At 49.7% G+C, this 18,375-nt stretch overlaps 1 protein-coding gene across 12 annotated transcripts in view; it reads left to right on the top strand.

Moving 5' to 3' along the window:
* GREB1 (growth regulating estrogen receptor binding 1) overlaps positions 1 to 18,375 on the top strand; it is a 130,293-nt gene that overhangs the window by 92,338 nt on the left and 19,580 nt on the right. For 7 of the 12 annotated variants that reach the window (XM_073216453.1, XM_037026570.2, XM_073216476.1 and 4 more), the window contains 7 exons: positions 584 to 779; positions 2,058 to 2,194; positions 9,469 to 9,808; positions 10,693 to 10,808; positions 12,721 to 12,920; positions 14,713 to 14,805; positions 17,599 to 18,209. In XM_073216453.1, coding sequence (XP_073072554.1) covers positions 584 to 779; positions 2,058 to 2,194; positions 9,469 to 9,808; positions 10,693 to 10,808; positions 12,721 to 12,920; positions 14,713 to 14,805; positions 17,599 to 18,209 — 1,693 coding nt within the window. Of the gene's footprint in view, positions 1 to 583; positions 780 to 2,057; positions 2,195 to 9,468; positions 9,809 to 10,692; positions 10,809 to 12,720; positions 12,921 to 14,712; positions 14,806 to 17,598; positions 18,210 to 18,375 lie in introns of those variants that run through there. The other 5 variants (XM_037026572.2, XM_037026569.2, XM_037026568.2 and 2 more) reach the window with 4 other exon arrangements.

Here is an 18,375-nt window from a genome sequence, read left to right as displayed (position 1 = left end):
AAAAGCTATAGTGTGAATAATCATTTTGGGGGTAGGTTTGTCAGGGACTCTCCTGATGCTCATTGCTTAACACCTATGGAGGGGGCTTGCAGTGTGGACGAGGCTTGCTTGCAAGGCACACAACCCACTTGCTCTTCCAGAGCAATGATTCCACCCCAGGAGCCCCCAGTGAGCCACCTTTTCTCCTTTGGCCCAATTTGATGTGCACTTGTGTCATTAAATTCTTTCCCCTAAATTCCCACCGACCTCGAAATGATCCAAAGGGGGTAAAAAATGGTAAATTCTGTACTAAATTTAAAAGTATAGGAGCAGGCATGGTAAGCATTTGGAAAGGAGTCTAGGGGAGGCAAGCACAGCTCAGCCTTTCTCTGTGGGACAGTGGCCTCAGCATTCTCTTCTAAAAGTTGGGGGAACAAAAATTCTGGGCTCAACCTTTCCTATTCATGGGCAGAGTCACAACCTTCAGTGTTGGCAAAGTCGGGGGCTAGTGATGAATTCATTCAGCTGCTGCTCCTTGTGAAATTGCAGAGCCTAGCAGTCATTCCGTTTGCTGTTTCTCTCCCGCCCCTTCTCCTCTCTTCAGTAGCGCTGTTCATAATCTCTATTCTCAAAGCGACCCACCTGTGGGACTGGTGGACAGATTGCTCAACTGCAGGGAAGTGAAGGAGGCCTCCAACATCGTGACACTCCACGTGACCTCCTTCCCTTACGCGCTGCAGACACAACACACCCTCATCAGCCCTTATAACGAGATCCACTGGCCTGCCTCCTATAGTAACGTGAGTGCCACCAGGCTGCTGCCCCCATGAGTTGGGAGAAATTCTGTTTAGTGAAAATCTTGATTAACTAGCATAGTTGGGGCTCAAGAGGGTCCAGCTCCTTGGATCTTTTATTCCACCCAGGGTTAGATTTAAGCCTTTCCTGGTCCTTAGAAGCCTTCCTGAAATACAGAAATACATTAGTTGGCTTCCCCATCTCAGAACATGTCATGTTTTGTCTAGAAGCCTTAGAAACATTCCCCTTTTTTCCTTTCCCCACAACCATAAGCTGCAGGGTTCAAGATCTGTTTCCTCACCCTGAACACATCCCCCAAACCTGGCAAGTTTTTAGTTTATTATCAGCCATTTTCTCATCAAAATAGAGCACAACAATTCTGCTCATTTGAAAATTCTGGGTGACTGGATTCTGGTTAGTTACACAGCAGTAAGTAAGCATCACATTCTGGACTTCTTTGGAGTGTCTCCGAGTCATTTGAGGAACTTTTAAAGATACTGATGCTTGGCTCCAGAAGAGCAGATTCAGAATCAGTGGTAGTAGTTGCTGTTGTTTGTGCAGCACTTACCATGAGCCAGGTGGGCAGCATTCTAAGTGCTTCACCATATGAGTGCGTAGAAGAGTCAGGTGCTAGGATGGTTTCTGATTTACAAATAGGAAAAATGAGGCAGAGAGGGCTTGAGACTTTTGCCTAAAGCCATGCAGCTAGGAAGTGGTAGAGCCAGGATTTGACCCAGTCTGGCTGACTGCATAGCCCTCTCACTTAACCACTGTGCTCTTTGAGGGCAAAGTTCATTTTAACAACCTCTCCAATTTCTCTATGCTCTGAAGTTTGAGGAGCTCTGATGTTATGTCAGGGGAATTTTATGTCAATGTGAGTAAAATTGGCTAGATAAATGCGTTTTTTTCTGTTGATTTTAAGAGCACCCACATGCACGATGGTTGATTTGCCTATTTCTAAAACCAGTGTTAAATGGTTGGCAAGAGGCAATTTTAACATAGAAATCTGTGTGTTAAAAGACAAGGCTGATTTTCTTCTTGGAGAGACACCGGGGTCAAATGAATGGAAAAGTCTCGACTGATGGGGCCGCTCCCTCCTTTAAGTGTGGAGCTCTCTGTATTCTGGGTCTGCAGAGGAAAGAAATGGGTAAAGTGTCATCTGAGGGACTGCAGGGCCAGCAGTTTAGATCGAGAGGCCCATGGAGGCCATCTGCATGCCCAGCCCATGAACCTCCCAGTCCCCCGGATGCAATGTTTGAGTGATGAATGTTCTTTTGCTTTAGGGAGTGGACTTATATCCTGAGAATAAGAAGTACTTCGGGCTGTCGGAGTTCATCGAGTCCACCCTGTCGGGACACAGCCTCCCTTTGCTCAGATACGACAGCTCCTTCGAGGCCATGGTCGCGGCATTAGGAAAGAGGTACACATCTCCCTTTGAAGTGACTGAAAATGCTCAGTAGACAAATGCAAATTTACTTTTATTATCCCCATTTTGCAAATAAACTGAGGCTCAGAGAAACTGCATGACTTTCTCAGGCTGCATGTCTAGCAAGTGACAGACCTGGCTGGGAACCTAGAGTCAGGCTGACTCAACCTTTTAGCCTTTAGCCCCTGTCCCAGCAGACCTGTAAGGTGGATACTAATGGTGCCATTTTACAGATGAGGAAACTGAGGCCCAGGCATGATAAGTGATTGCTGGCACTCACAGAGCTTATATGTTATGAAGCCAGGCCATGTTTTACAGATCATCTGATGCAAAACAAAATGAGTGGCTCTGCCACTAACTGTCAGTGTTGAGCTGGGCTCCGTCTCCTCCCTTCATGGCACATCATGTTTCTCACTTGCTGACAAAAGGATGAAATTAGATGTGTGGTTCTCAAGCTGTGTTCCAAGGTATCCTGCTTTGGCTGGATACTAGTAACTGTTATGATAAAACGGGTTCTGTGGTCGAATGCATTTGAGGACAAGCGTTAACAGAAGGATTCTCTCCCACGAGAGCTGCCAGAGCCTTCAGTGTGCGATGTGTGCTGAAAATCTCAAGGAGAAGACTGGAGTGTGTGGCATCTCCAGTGCATCGTGGAACACCCTTTGGGAAACTAAATCCCTTTCAGCTCTAGGATGCTGATGGATTCAGGCAGGCAGTTCTCCACCTCACTGATCTGAGCGCTCATAAACTTGCTGAGGGAGGAAAAAGCCCCCAAGATTTTACCCTGAGGCTCTGCAGTCTGGCCTTTACCCTCCTCTGCTTCTCTGCCCTGCTCCCCAGCTTCTCCTCGGGCAGCTGACACACGTTGGCTGTTCTGGGAGCTGTGGCCACTGGGCTCAGTATTCTGTTTATCGCCTAGTGTAGTCCTCACAGCAGCGTGCGAGACAGGAGATACTGTTGTCCCCATTTGCCAGAGGAGGAGATGAGACTTGGGTTAGGAGACTTGCCTGAGGTCTTGTGGGGGGTCTGTAGAGAAGCCAGACCAAACCCTCGTTGCTTGGCTCCCAAACAGTGGAGCCTCTAGGCCATATGGAGCAAGGTCTTAGAGTCACTAGAAGGCCGGCCTGACCACTGCACTGCACAGCCTGGCACCACTCTCTACTAGTTTTAACCATAGACAAATCACTGGCACTCTCTGAGCTTCTGTACCCTCACCTATAGACAAATCCATGTTCCCAGTGGCTGCGTGGGAGAGTGTCATGAAATAACAACCACATGCAGGCTCAGGAACAGCTGTCTGCTGAGAGCTCAGGCTCCAATATCAGACCTCCTGGGTTTGAGTCCCCGGTCTGTCACCCATCAGCTGTGAGACTTTGGGACAGTTTCTCAGTCCTCTGTGGGGATGAAAACATTTACCTCATAGGGATGTTATGGGGATGAAATGAATTAGTACATGTTCAGCAGTAAGTGCCTGTGGCTCATCAAGATGCTCATGTAAGATGTTGCCCTCACCCCTCCTCCCACCCCCTACCCCACCATCACTGGCATCCCCATCGTCACCGTCACCATCTCGTCTACATCCTCTTTCTCTCTCTCCTCTGCCTCCACTACACTGCAAGTGCTGCACAGAGACAAACATTATGTCTCACTGAGTGGGAAGAGAATATCAAACTCTGGGCTGTTGATGGATAGAAAAACCATAGGAACTAGGAATCATTTAGCCAACCACCTCATTTTATAATTGTGGAAACTGAGGCCCAGAGAGGGGAAATGATTTGCCCAAGGTCACACAGCCTTTTTGTGGCACCTGGCTTATAGCCAGGTTTGATATTTTTTCCACCATGCCACATAGCCTTTCCTAGGAATCATCTGTCTGGAAAACACTTTTGAAACAGGTAACTTGGACAGAAGGAGATAAAGGTAAGAACACATCGGCTACTGCCTCTCGCCACCATGTGCGCGTCCAGTCTGTTGATTTGCCACGTCAAACTCACACCCCAGCATATGGCTGGGAAATCTGCTCAAGGGACCATAAATTTGGCACAATTCTACTTGGACTTAAAAATAAAATATTTAAACATTTAATAACTACTGTTTTCACTCTAATAGGTTTTCTGTAGAACTTCCTTCCCAAAGGGCCAACCACAAAGTCTTAGGGATGTAGGGGCAGGCTCTGGTCTACACAGTCTGTGCCTGCTCTTTGGAGCCAGGCAGTAGTTCCTGCCTTCCACGTGCCTGCCTCTCTTTTTTAAACAATAGCTTTAGTGAGGAATAATTGACATATAGTAAACTGTGCATATTTAAAGTGTTCAATTTGATGAGTTTTACATATGCAAACATCACTAAAACCTTTACCACAATTAGGTAATGGACAAGTTTCTTTCTACCTCTTTATAATTATTCCTTCCTGTCCCTCTCCACTGTGGGTTAGTTTGCATTTTCTAGTTTTATATGAATGAAATTATATAACACATACTCTTTTTTTATCTGGCTTCTTTCACTCAGGATAATTATATTGAAATTCATCCATGTTGTTGTATTCATCAATAGTTCATTCCTTGTAACTATTGACTGGTCTTGACTAGAATACTATTGTATGGCTATACTAGTTTATTTACTGGTTCATGGGAATTAGGTTATTTTCAGATTTGGCTCTTGCAAATAAAGCTGCTATGAAAATTCATGTGAAGGCTTTATAAAGACTATGCTTTCATTTCTCTTGGGTAAATATCTAGTAGTAGAATGGCTAGGTTATGTAGCAGGTATATGTTTATCTTTTTAACAAACTACCAAATTGTTTTCCAACGTAGTTGTATGATTTTACATTCCTAGCAGCACTGTATGAGAGTTTCATCTGCTCCACATCCTCACCAACACTTAGTATAGGCAGTCTTTTTAATTTTAGCCATTCTGTAATAGTTATGAAGTGGTGTTTTGTAAGTTAAATTAGCATTTCTCAAATGACTAATGATGTTGAGCATCTTTTCATGTGTTTTTTTACCATTTGCATATCATCTTTGGTGAAATGTTTCATGATAAATTGACTCCTTCATTATGAAATGATCCAAAGAATATTACTTTTTGTTCTGATATTAATATACCTACCTCAGCTTTTTATAATTAGTGTTAACATGGTTTATAATTTTCAATCTTTTTAGTTTTGATCTGCTTGTGTCTTTATGTTTAAAATTGTTTTTCATAGGCAGCTTATAGTTGGGTCTTGCTTTTCTATGGAAATGATAATCTCTGCCTTTTAACTGAGGTTTTTAGACCATTTATATTTAATGTGGTTATTGTGTGGTTCAGTTTGATTCTGCTATCTAGCAATTTATTTTTTATTTGTCCTATCTGTTCTATGTTCTCTCTTTCTGCCTTTTGGACTAACTGAGCTTTTTAAGTTTCATTCTCTCTCCTTTATTAGCTACAACTCTTTATGTTATTTTAGTGGTTGCTTTAGAGTATATAGTATATATTTTTAACTTATGAGAGTCTACTTTCAAGTGACATTATACTGCTTCATATAAAATTCTTGTATTAGCATATTTCCATTTCTTCTCTCCCAGACTTTGTGCTGTTTTTGTCATATATTTCACTTATATATGTTATAAACTCCATTAACAAATTACTTCTTCTTTAGATAGACAATGTCTTTTAAAGATATTCCAATAATAATTTTTTTAAAAGACCTTTTATATTTATGCACATAGTAAATATTTCTTGTGCTGTTCATTCCTTTATGTAGATCCACATTTCCATATAGTATCCTTTCCTTCTATCTGAAGGACCTCATTTAACATTTCATGTAGGAAAAGTCAACTGGAGATGAATTCTTTCAGCTTTTGCATGTCTTTAAAACTTAATTTTGCCTCATTATTGTAAGGTATTTTCCTTTGTTGTAAAATTTAGATTGACTTTTTTCTTTCAATACACTTAAAGATGTTTCTCTACTGTATTCTGACTTGCATTGTTTTAACAAGAAATCTGCTGTCTGTACCTTTGTTTCTCTCTGTGTAGTATGCTTTCCATCCCTCCCCTCTCCCCCCTACTGGCTGCTTTAAAATTTTTTAATTCATCATTGATTTTAAGCAATTTGGTTCAGATATGCCTTGGCGTCATTTTCTTCATCTTTCTTATGCTTGAGTTAATTGACTTTTCATCAAATAAGAAAAAAATTGCAGTCATTATTTCTTCAAATATATTTTTTTCTACATTCTCCCATCTTCCCTTTTAGAGTAATCCAAGAACATATTCATTAGATTGCTTGAAGTTGTTCTATAGCTCACTGTTACTGTTTTTTTGTTTCCCTCTATTTCATTTTAGATAGAAATGTTTTCAAGTTTACTAACCTTTTTTTTTTGTTATGTTTTCAAGTTTACTAACCTTTTTTTTTTTTTGGCTGTAGTCACATCCAGTTTGTTTAGTTTTACAAAAAATAAAGTCTTACATGACAAGTTCCTAAGAAGAGAAGAAAGAATTTCAGGTGGCACATGCGTAAGTGTACAAACACAGTGATGAACTGAGGATAAATAGGTCCTTATGTCTGCTTATTAATCAGGACTTTTCCTTGCAAATGACAGAAACCCAGCTTGAACTACTTTAGGAAAAGGAGACGAATGTATTGACTTGTGAAATAAAAGGAGTTGAATAAATAAACCACAGAATGTCAGAGATGGAGTTGATTTCAGGAACAACCAGAGTGAGGTATTAAATGCTGCCAAGACTGTATTGTCTCTTTCTGGGTTGGCTTCATTGCATCCTGCTGCACACTGGCTTCTTCTATGTGCTGAAAACATCACTCCTGGTTGCTGCTGAACTTTACAGTCTCCAGCTTCTAGAGAGGGACTGATTCTTTTAACGGTTTGAAAAATCCCAAGAAAAAACCGGTGGCCTATCCTGAGTGAGGTACCCATCCAAGAAGGCAGCTCCCATGAGAATTCAGGGTCCTGTTCTTTTTCTGTATCAGGAATTTTAGTTTTCATCTCTAGAATCTGAGTCCTTTTTATACCTCCCCTTAATATGCTGAGTCTTTCCTGTTGCTTCTTAAACACATGGAATATAGTTATGGAAATTATTTTAATGGTCTTGTCTACTAATTCTATCATCTGTGCCATTTCTGGGTCAGTTTCTATTGATGTTTCTCCCTCATTATGGGCTATATTTTCTTCTTTACATATCTGGTAATTTTGAGAGAGTGCAAGACATTGTGAATTTAACCTTGTTGGGGGCTCCATATATTTGTATGCCTATAAATCTTCCCAGGCTTTGCTCTGGGATACAGTTAAGTTACTTGAATATAGTTTAATCCTTTCAAATCCTGATTTTAAGCTTTATTAGGTAGGACCAGAGCAGTATTTAGTTAGGATTACCTTTGCCCACTACTTAGGAAAAACCCTCTAAGTAAGCATTCTATAGTGTTCCGTGAATTCTGAGGTTGTGCACACTGGTGGTGGGAACAGGAATTATGCCAGACCCTATGTGAGCTTGAGGCATTGTTCCTTCTAATCCTTTTTGCCTTGGGTAGCTTCCTTACATATGTGCACTGGTCCCTACTTGGCTGAAGACTTGCGGCACTCTATAGCCCTCTGGGTTTCTCTCTGCAGCTCCCTGTCCTCTGCTACTTTCCCCTGTGAATTCTCACTGCTTGGTCTCCTTGGACTTCATTGCCTTTCCACAACTTGGGGAGACCACGGGCACTTTGCCTGGGTCCCCTCTTCCTGAGCACATTCCAGAAACTCTCTCCAGGATGAAGCTAGGGGCACACCTAATCTGTTTCTCATTTCTAAAGATTGCCTGATGCCTAGTGTCTTAAGCACTGTTGTACCGTGTATTTGTCCAGTGTTTCAGCTGTTTCACATGGAAGGATAAGTCTGGTACTTACTCTGTCTTGGCCAGAAGCAGAAGTGTCTGCTTGTCCTTTGAGCAGAGTTGAATGCAGGTACTTCTTACCATGTCAGAGATGGGGAGAAGAGTGTGCTTCTCCCTAAGTGACACCCTGCCCTTCTTCCCTTGCTCAAGGTGACAAGGGGCTGCCACAGGTAGGGCAGTACTGTAGGGCAGAGGAGACCATGCATTTTTCACAATGTTCTGTTTCTTTCTTCCTGGGGCCTATTTGGCCAGTGCATTCATTACCAGGAGCAAGGCAGAGCAGCCCTTTGGCCACTGAGTAACCTCTCATTGCCAGAATCTGCAGCATAGTTATTCCTTCCTAAGACAGCATTGATAATAGCAACTTTGCCAAGCCCACTCTCTAGTTTATAAACTCAATTGAAATGCTGAGGGAAAATAATGAAGAAAAGGAGAAGCATGATGGGCAGGAGGAGATATCAGAGATGCTTTTGAAAGGTGGACTGTCTGCCCTGATAGAACTCACTGGGTTGTATGGCCATTGTAAGGTTCCTATCTTTGTAGATCAAGAAACTACTTTATCTTTGCTCCCAAAAGCCATTGGGTCAGGGACTCAGTCTAGCTAAAGGAACTCATAAGAGCACTGTGTATAAACCAGACATCAGTTTACCTGTTCCTACTGAGAAACACAATACCCTACAGTGCCTTGGGTTTTTCCGGCAGTGCCCTGGGGTCTGCGTCTGATGCATGGATCAGAGTGGCCCCGGCAGTGCATGTGGCTATGGAGGGTCATCACCTTCCGTGGACACACATATGTTAACCATGGCTTCCAAAGCAAAAACCATGACTGTTGGTTTGCCTGGATGTGTTCTAGTTGGTAATTCATCTGTCACTTCACAGTTGCATTTCTGATTACTCACTATACTTGAAATGAATGCAGTGATGTGCCTTTAGGATGGTCCCCCCCCCCAATCTGGGGTATGTGGTCGCTGCATTTACAGACTGATTGCTGGTGGTTCTCCCACTTCCAGTGGGAACCTGGGGCAAATTACCTAACTGCAGGAACTATAAATTAAGCTGAGGACAGATTAAGCAGACATTTACTTTATTAAGTAATCAAACAAATATTTATTGAGCAGCTGCTATGTGCCAGGTTAGGAAAACAGAGAAACAATAATCACATGAGTCCTGCGTATGCTTGTTTCCTAGTGGCAGTGACAGCAGTTTCTGACCGACTTGTAAGGAAGCTTCTCTCTCAGGTTCCAAACAAGCAGCTTCAAAAGGGAGCCGCTTGTCCGCGAGCTGGGCATCACCCCGTGGAAGCGGGGCTGTCTGGGTCACTGGCTCGCCGTGTGAAGGCCTGGGGTGCTCTGGCTCCCAGGGCGGGCTGCCGGGGTCACGGCCTGTCTCTCTGTCTGTTGCAGGTTTCCCCGCCTGCACAGCGCGGTGATCAGGACCTTTGTTCTCGTGCAGCATTATGCAGCCGCCATGATGGCCGTGCATGGCCTCTCCCAGATGAAGAACCACACGTCAGTGGAGACGCTGGAGATCACGCAGAACCTCATCAACTCCCCGAAACAGTGCCCCTGCGGCCACGGGCTCATGGTCCTGCTGCGGGTGCCCTGCTCGCCGCTGGCGGCCGTGGCCTACGAGCGGCTGGCCCACGTGCGGGCGCGCCTGGCCCTGGAGGAGCGCTTTGAGATCATCCTGGGCAGTGCCAGCTCCGGCATCACTGTCGGGAAGCACTTCGTGAGGCAGCTGAAGGTGGGCGCCAGGGTCAGGGACATGAGGGGAGGTAGACGCCTGGGATTGCAGGTGGGTGTGACCAAGGGGATGAGGGACGTGGAGGGGCATCAACCCCTTGACGCTGCCATCCACTGCGGCACTTTCACACCGGCCACCCCTCTGGCCGCCTCTCTCGCTGTGGCCCTGCACCCATCAGTGTAGTGGTACCGTGTTACCCATAAATGCTGCACCACCCAAACGCACGGCCTTGTCCTTGCAAGCGTCTGGCCTGAGCATGCTCTTCCTTCTCCCGAGGACTGCGTTTCTCCTCCTCCTTGGTTTAGCTAATGCTTATCAGCCTGCAGAACTCAGCTCTGCTGGAGACCCCCCCATATGGGGCCCTCCCCCAGTCCTGGGGCTGGTATGGGGTTCACTGCCTGTCATCTGGCTCTTTCTGCAGGTGTGGAGAACAGGGGCCACCCACACACCTCAGCCCACAGGCTAGCACAGTGCCTGACCCACAGCAGCTTCTCAGGGCACCTACAGATGATGGAAATGTGTAAGGGTTAGAAAGAATTTTGCACGAGTAGTTGGGTAGGAACTGTAAATAAAAGGTAGGGTGCATGGTGGAGAGGACAGAGCAAAAAACACGAGAAACAGCTGAGGATATGTACTTTCTCACAGAGAATCAGCTAGCTGGCAGGCATTCCTTGGACAGTGAATACCTGCGAGGTGGGTGGTGGTCTGTGTGGCTGGGAGCTGAGGGTAGCCGATGATGTACTTGTCTGCAGTGTAAAGAATTTTCCTTTTCATCAGAGGGCGCGTTGCGAGGGCTCTCAAACAGTAGGAGGACATGAAGGTCCCTTGGAGCTAGGCTGGTTGGAAAGTCAGGAGTCTACAGCTCTGTTTTTCATTCTCTGCAGCTGTGGCAGAAAATCGAGGATGCGGAGTGGAGACCTCGGACTTACCTGGAGCTGGAGGGCCTGCCTTGCATCCTCATCTTGAGCGGGATGGACCTGCACGGGGAGTCCCTGCCGCGGTGAGTGCAGGGGGCTGTGCCTCCGCCCTGGGGAGCCAGTTGCCTGGGCCCATGGCTGGGGGCTTGCCAGGCCGGGCTTCCACGGCCCGTATGCCAGTGAGTGGCCTATGTACATTCACAGTCCTCCAGATTGTGTATTTATAGAACAGTTTTCCAGCCAGTGGCAGTGAAAGTTGTCTCTGCTGGGTGACGTTTCCTAATTTTCAGGCAGGCACTGTTGGGCTCATGGAGTTGGGATGGCTGCTCAGGGGCTCTGCAGGTAGGGGTCCAGCAGCTGGAGTTGGAGTTTAATGCCTCCCTCGGTTTCTTCCCGTTGGGGGTCACTACGGTGTGTGCTGGGATGGCCATGCCATCTGGGAAGGTATCAGACCATCTCTGGAGGTCGGGGCTACATTTTCCTCTGGGCAAGGCTGCTGCAACAGAGGGTCCTTCCTGGATTAGAAGATGTTCTGGGAAGTGGGAGGTGGCTGGTGCCATTAGGGAAGAGCCCGTTCTTCCAGTCCTCAGAGCTGACTCTCTCAAAGCGGTGTTCCCCTGCAGATCACAGTCGTGCGGAAATCAGCCACACACCCACTCAGCATCTCCCAGGGTCTCTAGACTGTCATCAGGCAAGCAGACAGTCAGGGACAGAGGCCACTGGGCCTCCAGTAAGGCAATGCTTGAACTAGTGGTGAAAGGTTGGATTTGCTTAACAGTCACAGAGAAGAGCAGGCAGCTGTGTGGCAGGGCCTTTGCACGTCTTCCTTGTGTAATAAAATAGGAAGAACTGATGTTTATTGAGTTCCTGTTATGTGCTGGGCACTGTGCTGCATTCTCTTTCTGTGCATTATCTTGTTTTACTCTCACCAGAACCCTGGGGAAGGGTAATACTTCAGTAGTCCATATAACCAATGGAGGAGCTAAAAGATAAAAGACTAAGCCAGGTGGCAGACAGTGGACTCCGGGCTGCCTGGCATCTTGCCACCAGCCTATGGCAACCTTCACAAGGGCCATTGCACACTGCATGCTCATGGGTCAGGTGGAGGGGGCTCCAAATGTTTGCCCTTGGTTGTTGCTATTTCACATGTATTAACTCTTCCATTCCCCACCTCCGTAAGGACTAAGACAATGTTTTGATCCATCTGGAATTTGAGCAAGCATTTACCAAGTTCCTTCTGTACATCAGGCTAGATGTGTAATATAACATCTACTTTCTGCAGCAGTAGTCGTCTGATCCTGTGTTACAGATGAGTAAAAGGTCATCTTTCCAAGGTTACAGGAGGAGGGAGCTGCGGAGCCCGATGGGAGCCCACACCTGCCTCTCTCTGAGCCCCTTGCTGTTGCCACCACACAGCCCTAAGCCCTGTCTTGTCCTGTCCTCCACATATTTTGTTACTCTTTGGCATCTGTCTCCCTAGACAGGCTCTTGTTTCCAACATGCTGACGGCTTGATTTCTCTCATATCTCTAGCATCTGGCATAATCCTGGGCACATTTTAAATGCTGAATAATTGAATGTCCACTTATTACATGTAATCCTCACAATGGTGCTCTTAGATGGTTGTTAATATTCGTTCTCATCTTTCAGATGAAAACATCTGAGCTTCTGATAAATTGCCCAGCTTGTGGAAGGTTCTGTCACTAGGAAGTGGCAGAGCTGAGGTTCAAGCCCCCTTTTCATTTGGCCTGAAAGTCAGCGCTCTTTTGATTATAGGCCGCACAGAGCTACATACATAGCAGGTGCCCCAGGACACTTACTATTCACCTGACTTTGTTGCCAAGGGCTCCTCGTAAGGCTGTTTGCTTCTCCATTTGCACAAGTCCTGGGTCCTAATGAGGAAGACAGGTGTCAGCCCTGGGCACTGGGTCCCCCGTCAGTGCCAAGAACGGTACTTGTAGAAGGCACTTGTTAGACACCTTCTGCCTCCCGCTAGGTCTTTGAGGTACTGCGACCTGCGCCTGATAAACTCCTCCTGCCTGGTGAGAACAGCGGTGGAGCAGGAGCTGGGCCTGGCTGCTTACTTTGTGAGCAACGACGCTCCCCTGGAGAAGGGGGCCCGGAACGAGGCCTTGGAGAGCGATGCCGACAAGCTGAGCAGCACAGACAATGAGGATGAGGAGCCGGTGACGGAAGGTGTGCCTGGGCCTCCGATCTTGGGAGCAGCCTGCACTAGTCCGGACAGCTGCCCCCCAGGCAGCATGGCCCTGGGGGCCTGTGTGATGTCAGCTTTCCAGTGAAAGCTCTCCAGATGGAAAGGTCTTTGGAGAGAATGACAAATCCCTCATCCAATTCCGATTTTGCTTTTTTCCCTCCTTTTTGGTGGCATGAGGAAATGGAAATCCCGATAAGTCTTCCTAGCTCTAGAATAGGAAGAAAAACAGATTTCTCAGGGTTGAGGTTCATGCTTTGTTCAAATTGTTGGTGAATTACTGCTTGGTGTAAGGTTCACTCATTTCCTCCACATGAACTGACTTAAACCCATGTGTCCATTATTGAGAATCAAGCAAACAGGCTAATTTCCTTTGAAAGCATGGAAATCTGACACCATGTTTTAATAGGACCCATAAATCAGAGCAGAGACAGGCATTTGACTGTAGTCAGCAGCATAGCAAGGAACCATAAGAAGCTGTCCTGCAGAAATACACAGCATGTGGGGGGTGATGTAGTGGAGATTGCCAGCATGGGGTCAGGGTGCTGGGACCTCCTCTCCTCCTTCCACTAGCTGTGTGACTCAGGACAAGCAGTGCCACCTGTCCTAGCCCCAGATTGCTCATCTGTGAGTTGGAGATTGAAAGACCTGCTGACAGGCTCCCTGGCACCTTAGTGACCTTTCACAAATGTGACTGTAGCCCTGTAGTTAAAATGCCACAGCTCCCCTGCTGCCCGTGGATGGAGCCACGCTGCTGGCATTTCAGGCCTCCCCCCTCACTGTGTGCTCCTCCCAGCTCCCAGGCCCCCACCCTGACCCATGCTGTTGGTCACACTCAGCTCAGAGTGGTGCCCTGGTGGCGCTGTGTTCCTGTCACCTCTAGGCCACACAGATGCTCTCCCACTCCTCTCTGCTTCACTGGGAACCCCTGCCAGACTCAGGTTGGGCTCACCTCTCTCAGGAAGCTTCCCTGCTTCTGCCTCCCTGTGCTGGGTGGGAGCCTAGCCTCGGGGCTCCCAGGGTCCCCCTGTGCACCCCTTACACCGTCTTGTAGCTGTGACTCACAGGGAGGAGCCCCCACTGGGCTATGGGCACAGTGCTGACTGGCCTGGCATCTTATGTTCTCTGTCTCCTCAGTGCAGTGTCAGGGGTGGGCGCCTGGAGAATGGTGGATGATGGGTGGACGGGTGATGCATGGATGGGTGGGTTGGTGGATGAGTGGATAGATGGAAGGATGGATGGATGGGTGATGCATGGATGGGTGGGTGGATGGTTGGGTGGGTTGGTGGACTAGTGGATAGATGGAAGGATGGATGGGTGATGCATGGATTGGTGGGTGGATGGGTGGATGTGTGGTGGGTGGTGGATGGTTCGGTGGGTTGGTGGATGAGTGGACAGATGGAAGGATGGACGGGTGATGCATGGATGGTTGGTGTATGCACAGATGGATAAGTAAATGGATGAGTTGATGGATGGGTGATGTGTGGATGGGTGATGGGTGGATGGGTGGGTAGATGAGTGGATAGGTGGATGGGTGATGGATGGATGGGTGGCTGATGAGTGGGTGGGTGGATGGGTGGGTGGGTGGTGGATGGATGGATGGGTGGATGGGTGGGTGGATGGGTGGGTAGATGAGTGGATAGGTGGATGGGTGATGGATGGATGGGTGGCTGATGAGTGGATGGGTGGGTGGATTGGGTGGATGGATGAGCAGAGGTGACAGCGGGAACGCACAGGATGTGATCACCAGGCGTTTTCGGTGTGTGTGTTCCGAAGCAGGCGCCCCCTCAGAGAAGAGGAGCCCCGTGAAGAGGGAAAGGTGCCGCTCCCACGGCTCGGCGTCCTCCTCCTGCTCCTCCAAGGCCTCCAGTGAGTCTCCAGAGAGAAAGTTGCACACGTGGACCTTTTGTTCTGGTGGTTTTGAGATTTCACAAATGAAAAAGATCCCTCCTTTCCACCTAGAGCTGGAAAGAGAAGGGCTTCTCTGAAGAGCTGGACCCTCCAGGGAGCAGGCGTGTTTCTGCACTGGGTTCTGGGAATATGAGGATTTGGGCGGCACTGTGCAGCCAGAGGCTCCTGTCCCCGGGCAGTGGGGGTCGTGGGCTGTGCCCCTGCAGTGGCCTGTGCAGGGCACGTAGAGGGCGAGCCCCTTGGGGCTCCCCATGCAGCTGTGGGCTGGGGAATCCCTGCGCCGTGCAGGGAGGCGGGTGGTGTTGGGCGGACAGGAGCGGACGCACACTTCCTGGGGGAGAAGCAGCAAAGGCAGTAAGTGCTCCCTGACCCCTGGACCAACCGCACTTCGGCAGAGGGAGTGGGGAATGTGGATGGATCAGCTCGGGCCCCTGCCTGAGGTCTGGGGAGCAGTCAGGCTGGCACACCTGAAACAATATCGCCTGTCTTCCTGTCACAAGCGTTACCGAGAGCTGACTGTGTGTCAGAGTCAGGGCGCGGGAGGTGCATCAGGCATGGACCCTTGTCAAATTCGTCATTCTTCATTCGCCACGTCCCGCTGCAGTAGGCACTGTTTTGGTTTTTAGGCACACATGCACACGGAAGTGTCTTGGGTAGGAGCAGATTTAGGGGGTGGGTGCGTCTGTGCAGGTTTCAGAGAGCAGCTAGCCTTCGGGCGGAGGAGGAGGTGTTCCTGGGGGGGGAGACTTTGGGAAAGGAGGCCCGGGCTGTGGAAGTGCCCTTGGGCCCGGTGCAGCTCAGTGCAGATGAGGCCTGGCCGTAAAGGTCAGACACCAGCAGGCTTGGCTTAGTACATCTTTGCTTCCTCTCTCCTTCCCTTCCTCACCCAGCTCATGGAGAGCAGTGAGCCAGGCCGGGGCCTCTCCCTCGCAGGTGTGCCCTGTGGAGTCAGGACGAGGCTTCCGTTAGCGTCAGCCTGGAGCCCTGTGACAGCAGGCGTTCTGCTCACAGGCTGGGGCCAGTCGGCAGAGCCCAGCACTGCAGCCTCCGGTGTCCTCCGCCCCAAACACTAGCAGGAGTGGGCACCGCGGAGGAGCTGACGGATGGGAGAATGAATCCCAGAGAGGAGTGGTGCTCTGTTCTCCCCCCATCATGGCCTGGCAGCTTTCTAGAAGGCTCTGGTGACCACACTGGTCTGTGCAGTGTCTTCAGGTGGAGTAGAACATCCAGCCCCTCTCCTCCTTCTGGAGTCTCCCAGCAGGCGAGGTGACTTTGTTCGTGAGGATTCCTCAGAGGGTCCTGAGATCTCAGGGGTCTCTGACAAGATGCTTCTCACAGCATTTGGTGCAACCCCTGCATTTCAGGGTTGAGGAACCGAGGCCCAGGGAGGTGAGAGTTGGCCACAGCTGCATGAATCAGGATGGGGACCTGGACAGGGCTGGGATCCATATTTATAGACTGGCAATCCCCCTGGGTTCAGTGGATGGGTCTCGGGGTGGATGGAGTGAATAGCAGAGTGGGGGTCCGTCCTCAGACCTGCCACGCCCTCACAGCCTAGGGAGTGGATGAAGCCATCAGGGTTCCCTAGGTCTACTTCTGGAGCCTTGTGCCTCTTTCATGTCCTGTGTGTCTACCTGACCCCCTTGCTCCCAGGCAGGTGCCTGAGTTGCTCCTAGCCTCCCCGTCCCTGGTCCTCTGCGCCTCCAGTGAGGCCAAGCCAATCTTAAGATGCCCTGCCTGACAGAGAGGCATATCAGCCGGAGTCAGGCCTTCAGCGGAGAGCACAGGCAGTGCTTCGTCCCCTCCCTCCGAGAGGCGATCGGTAACGGAGTGCAGGATGCAGGCCATGGAGCTGGGTAGGAAGGGCCTTGCTGGGGAGCCTGTGCAAAGCTGAGGCTGCCCGGGCTGTGCAGTGCAGGCTGAGCCAAGTGCATGGGTGGTGGACAGGCCTGTCCAAGGAGGGTGGTGAGTGGGTATCCAGCCTGCCTGGGAAACGGCCTCCTTTAGTCTGTCTGCGCTCTGTACATCTCCTGGGAAACGCAGAGCTGAGACAGACAGAGTGTCCTGGCTGCCCCGCTTCCTGCAGGGCTGCTGTGGGCTGGCACGCAGGCCTGGAGTGCGTGGCTGGAATGATATTGAAGACGGGCCCTGGGTGCTGCCCCGTGTGTCCTGGTGACGTACCCTCGCCTTGGCTCTCACGTGGTAGCCTAGGGGCGGGGCCAAAAGCAGCTGCCTGTTGGGTGGCCGCTATGCCTGCTGCATTTCCTCTGCTGGTGCTTCTAAAAGCTGAGCAGGGACTGCATTCGATTACAGCCTGTTGAGTCCTGAGAGCTTGAGTGTAGTGTGGACTAGAAGCCAGCACTGTGCTGGGACAGAGGTGAGACTTGAGCTCCGTGAGGGGCACATTCCCCTGTGCACAGAGGACATCTGCACAGAGGATGCGTGTAGGTTGAGCACTGAAGGTGAGGTGTTCTGGAACAGACTGGGTCAGGTGGAGGCCTTCAAGGGGTGTACAGGGTGTTGTGCTGGGTCTGGGCACAGTCATACCATGTGGGTGGCTTGGCTTCTTTCCCTCAGCAAATCTTGGCATTGTCATAGGACAAAAGAGTTTGTATTTAACCAGAGGTGGAACTTTGTTAACAAAAATTCCCAGTTTTTGTCAAGTAAAGGTAGTTTATGCTGCTGAAACTCATGGGCAGGTTTGCGACTGGTCATTCCTGGGCTGTGACTGAGAGGTTCCTCTCTCCCCAGGCTCAGCACCCTGTGGGGAGTCCTCGGCCCAGCCCGGGGAGCAGACCAGATCGCCACTCCCCTGCGGACCTTCAGAGGAGAGCAGGGCCCCTGGTGAGAGACAGAGGCCGCAGGCCAGTCAGGGACCACCGTCAGCCGTCAGCAGGCACAGCCCCGGGCCAGTCCTCCAGCCTGACTCCAGCCTCAAGACCAGCCAGAGGGGTGCCCCAGTTTTGGGCACCTCGTCTTCCCAGCTCCCCTCCCCGGGCTCGTCCTCCTCATCCACGGCACCCACCGCCAGCACACTCGTCCTGCAGACCTCCCAGTGCTCCCTGACCAAGGCGCTCCGGCAGCCGCCCATCGTCTTCCTGCCCAAGCTGGTGTATGACATGGTCACGTCCACCGACAGCAGTGGCCTGCCCAAGGCCGCCTCCCTGCTGCCCTCCCACTCGGTCACGTGGGCCAGCTCCTTCCGCCCCCTGCTCAGCAAGACGATGACGTCCACCGAGCAGTCCCTCTACTACCGGCAGTGGACGGCACCCCGGCCCAGCCACATGGACTATGGCAATCGCGCCGAGGGCCGCATGGACAGCTTCCACCCACGCAGGCTGCTGCTCAGCGGGCCCCCTCAGGTGGGTGCCTCCCTGCTGGGCCCGAATACTGGGGCATTTTCGTGTTCCTTATTTACATCTTGCCCTTCCCCAGAGCAGAGTCTCTGATGGCCCTACAGTGGGTGGGTGGGTGGAGGTCAGGACCTCCTGCTGCCTATAACTGGGTGACCTCTGTCCTCTGACCTTT

The sequence above is a fragment of the Manis javanica genome, chromosome 1 (genome assembly GCF_040802235.1).
Source record: "Manis javanica isolate MJ-LG chromosome 1, MJ_LKY, whole genome shotgun sequence".
NCBI lineage: Eukaryota > Metazoa > Chordata > Mammalia > Pholidota > Manidae > Manis > Manis javanica.
Note: the sequence above shows the minus strand (reverse complement) of the source record. Positions and strands in the feature narration are given on the sequence as shown.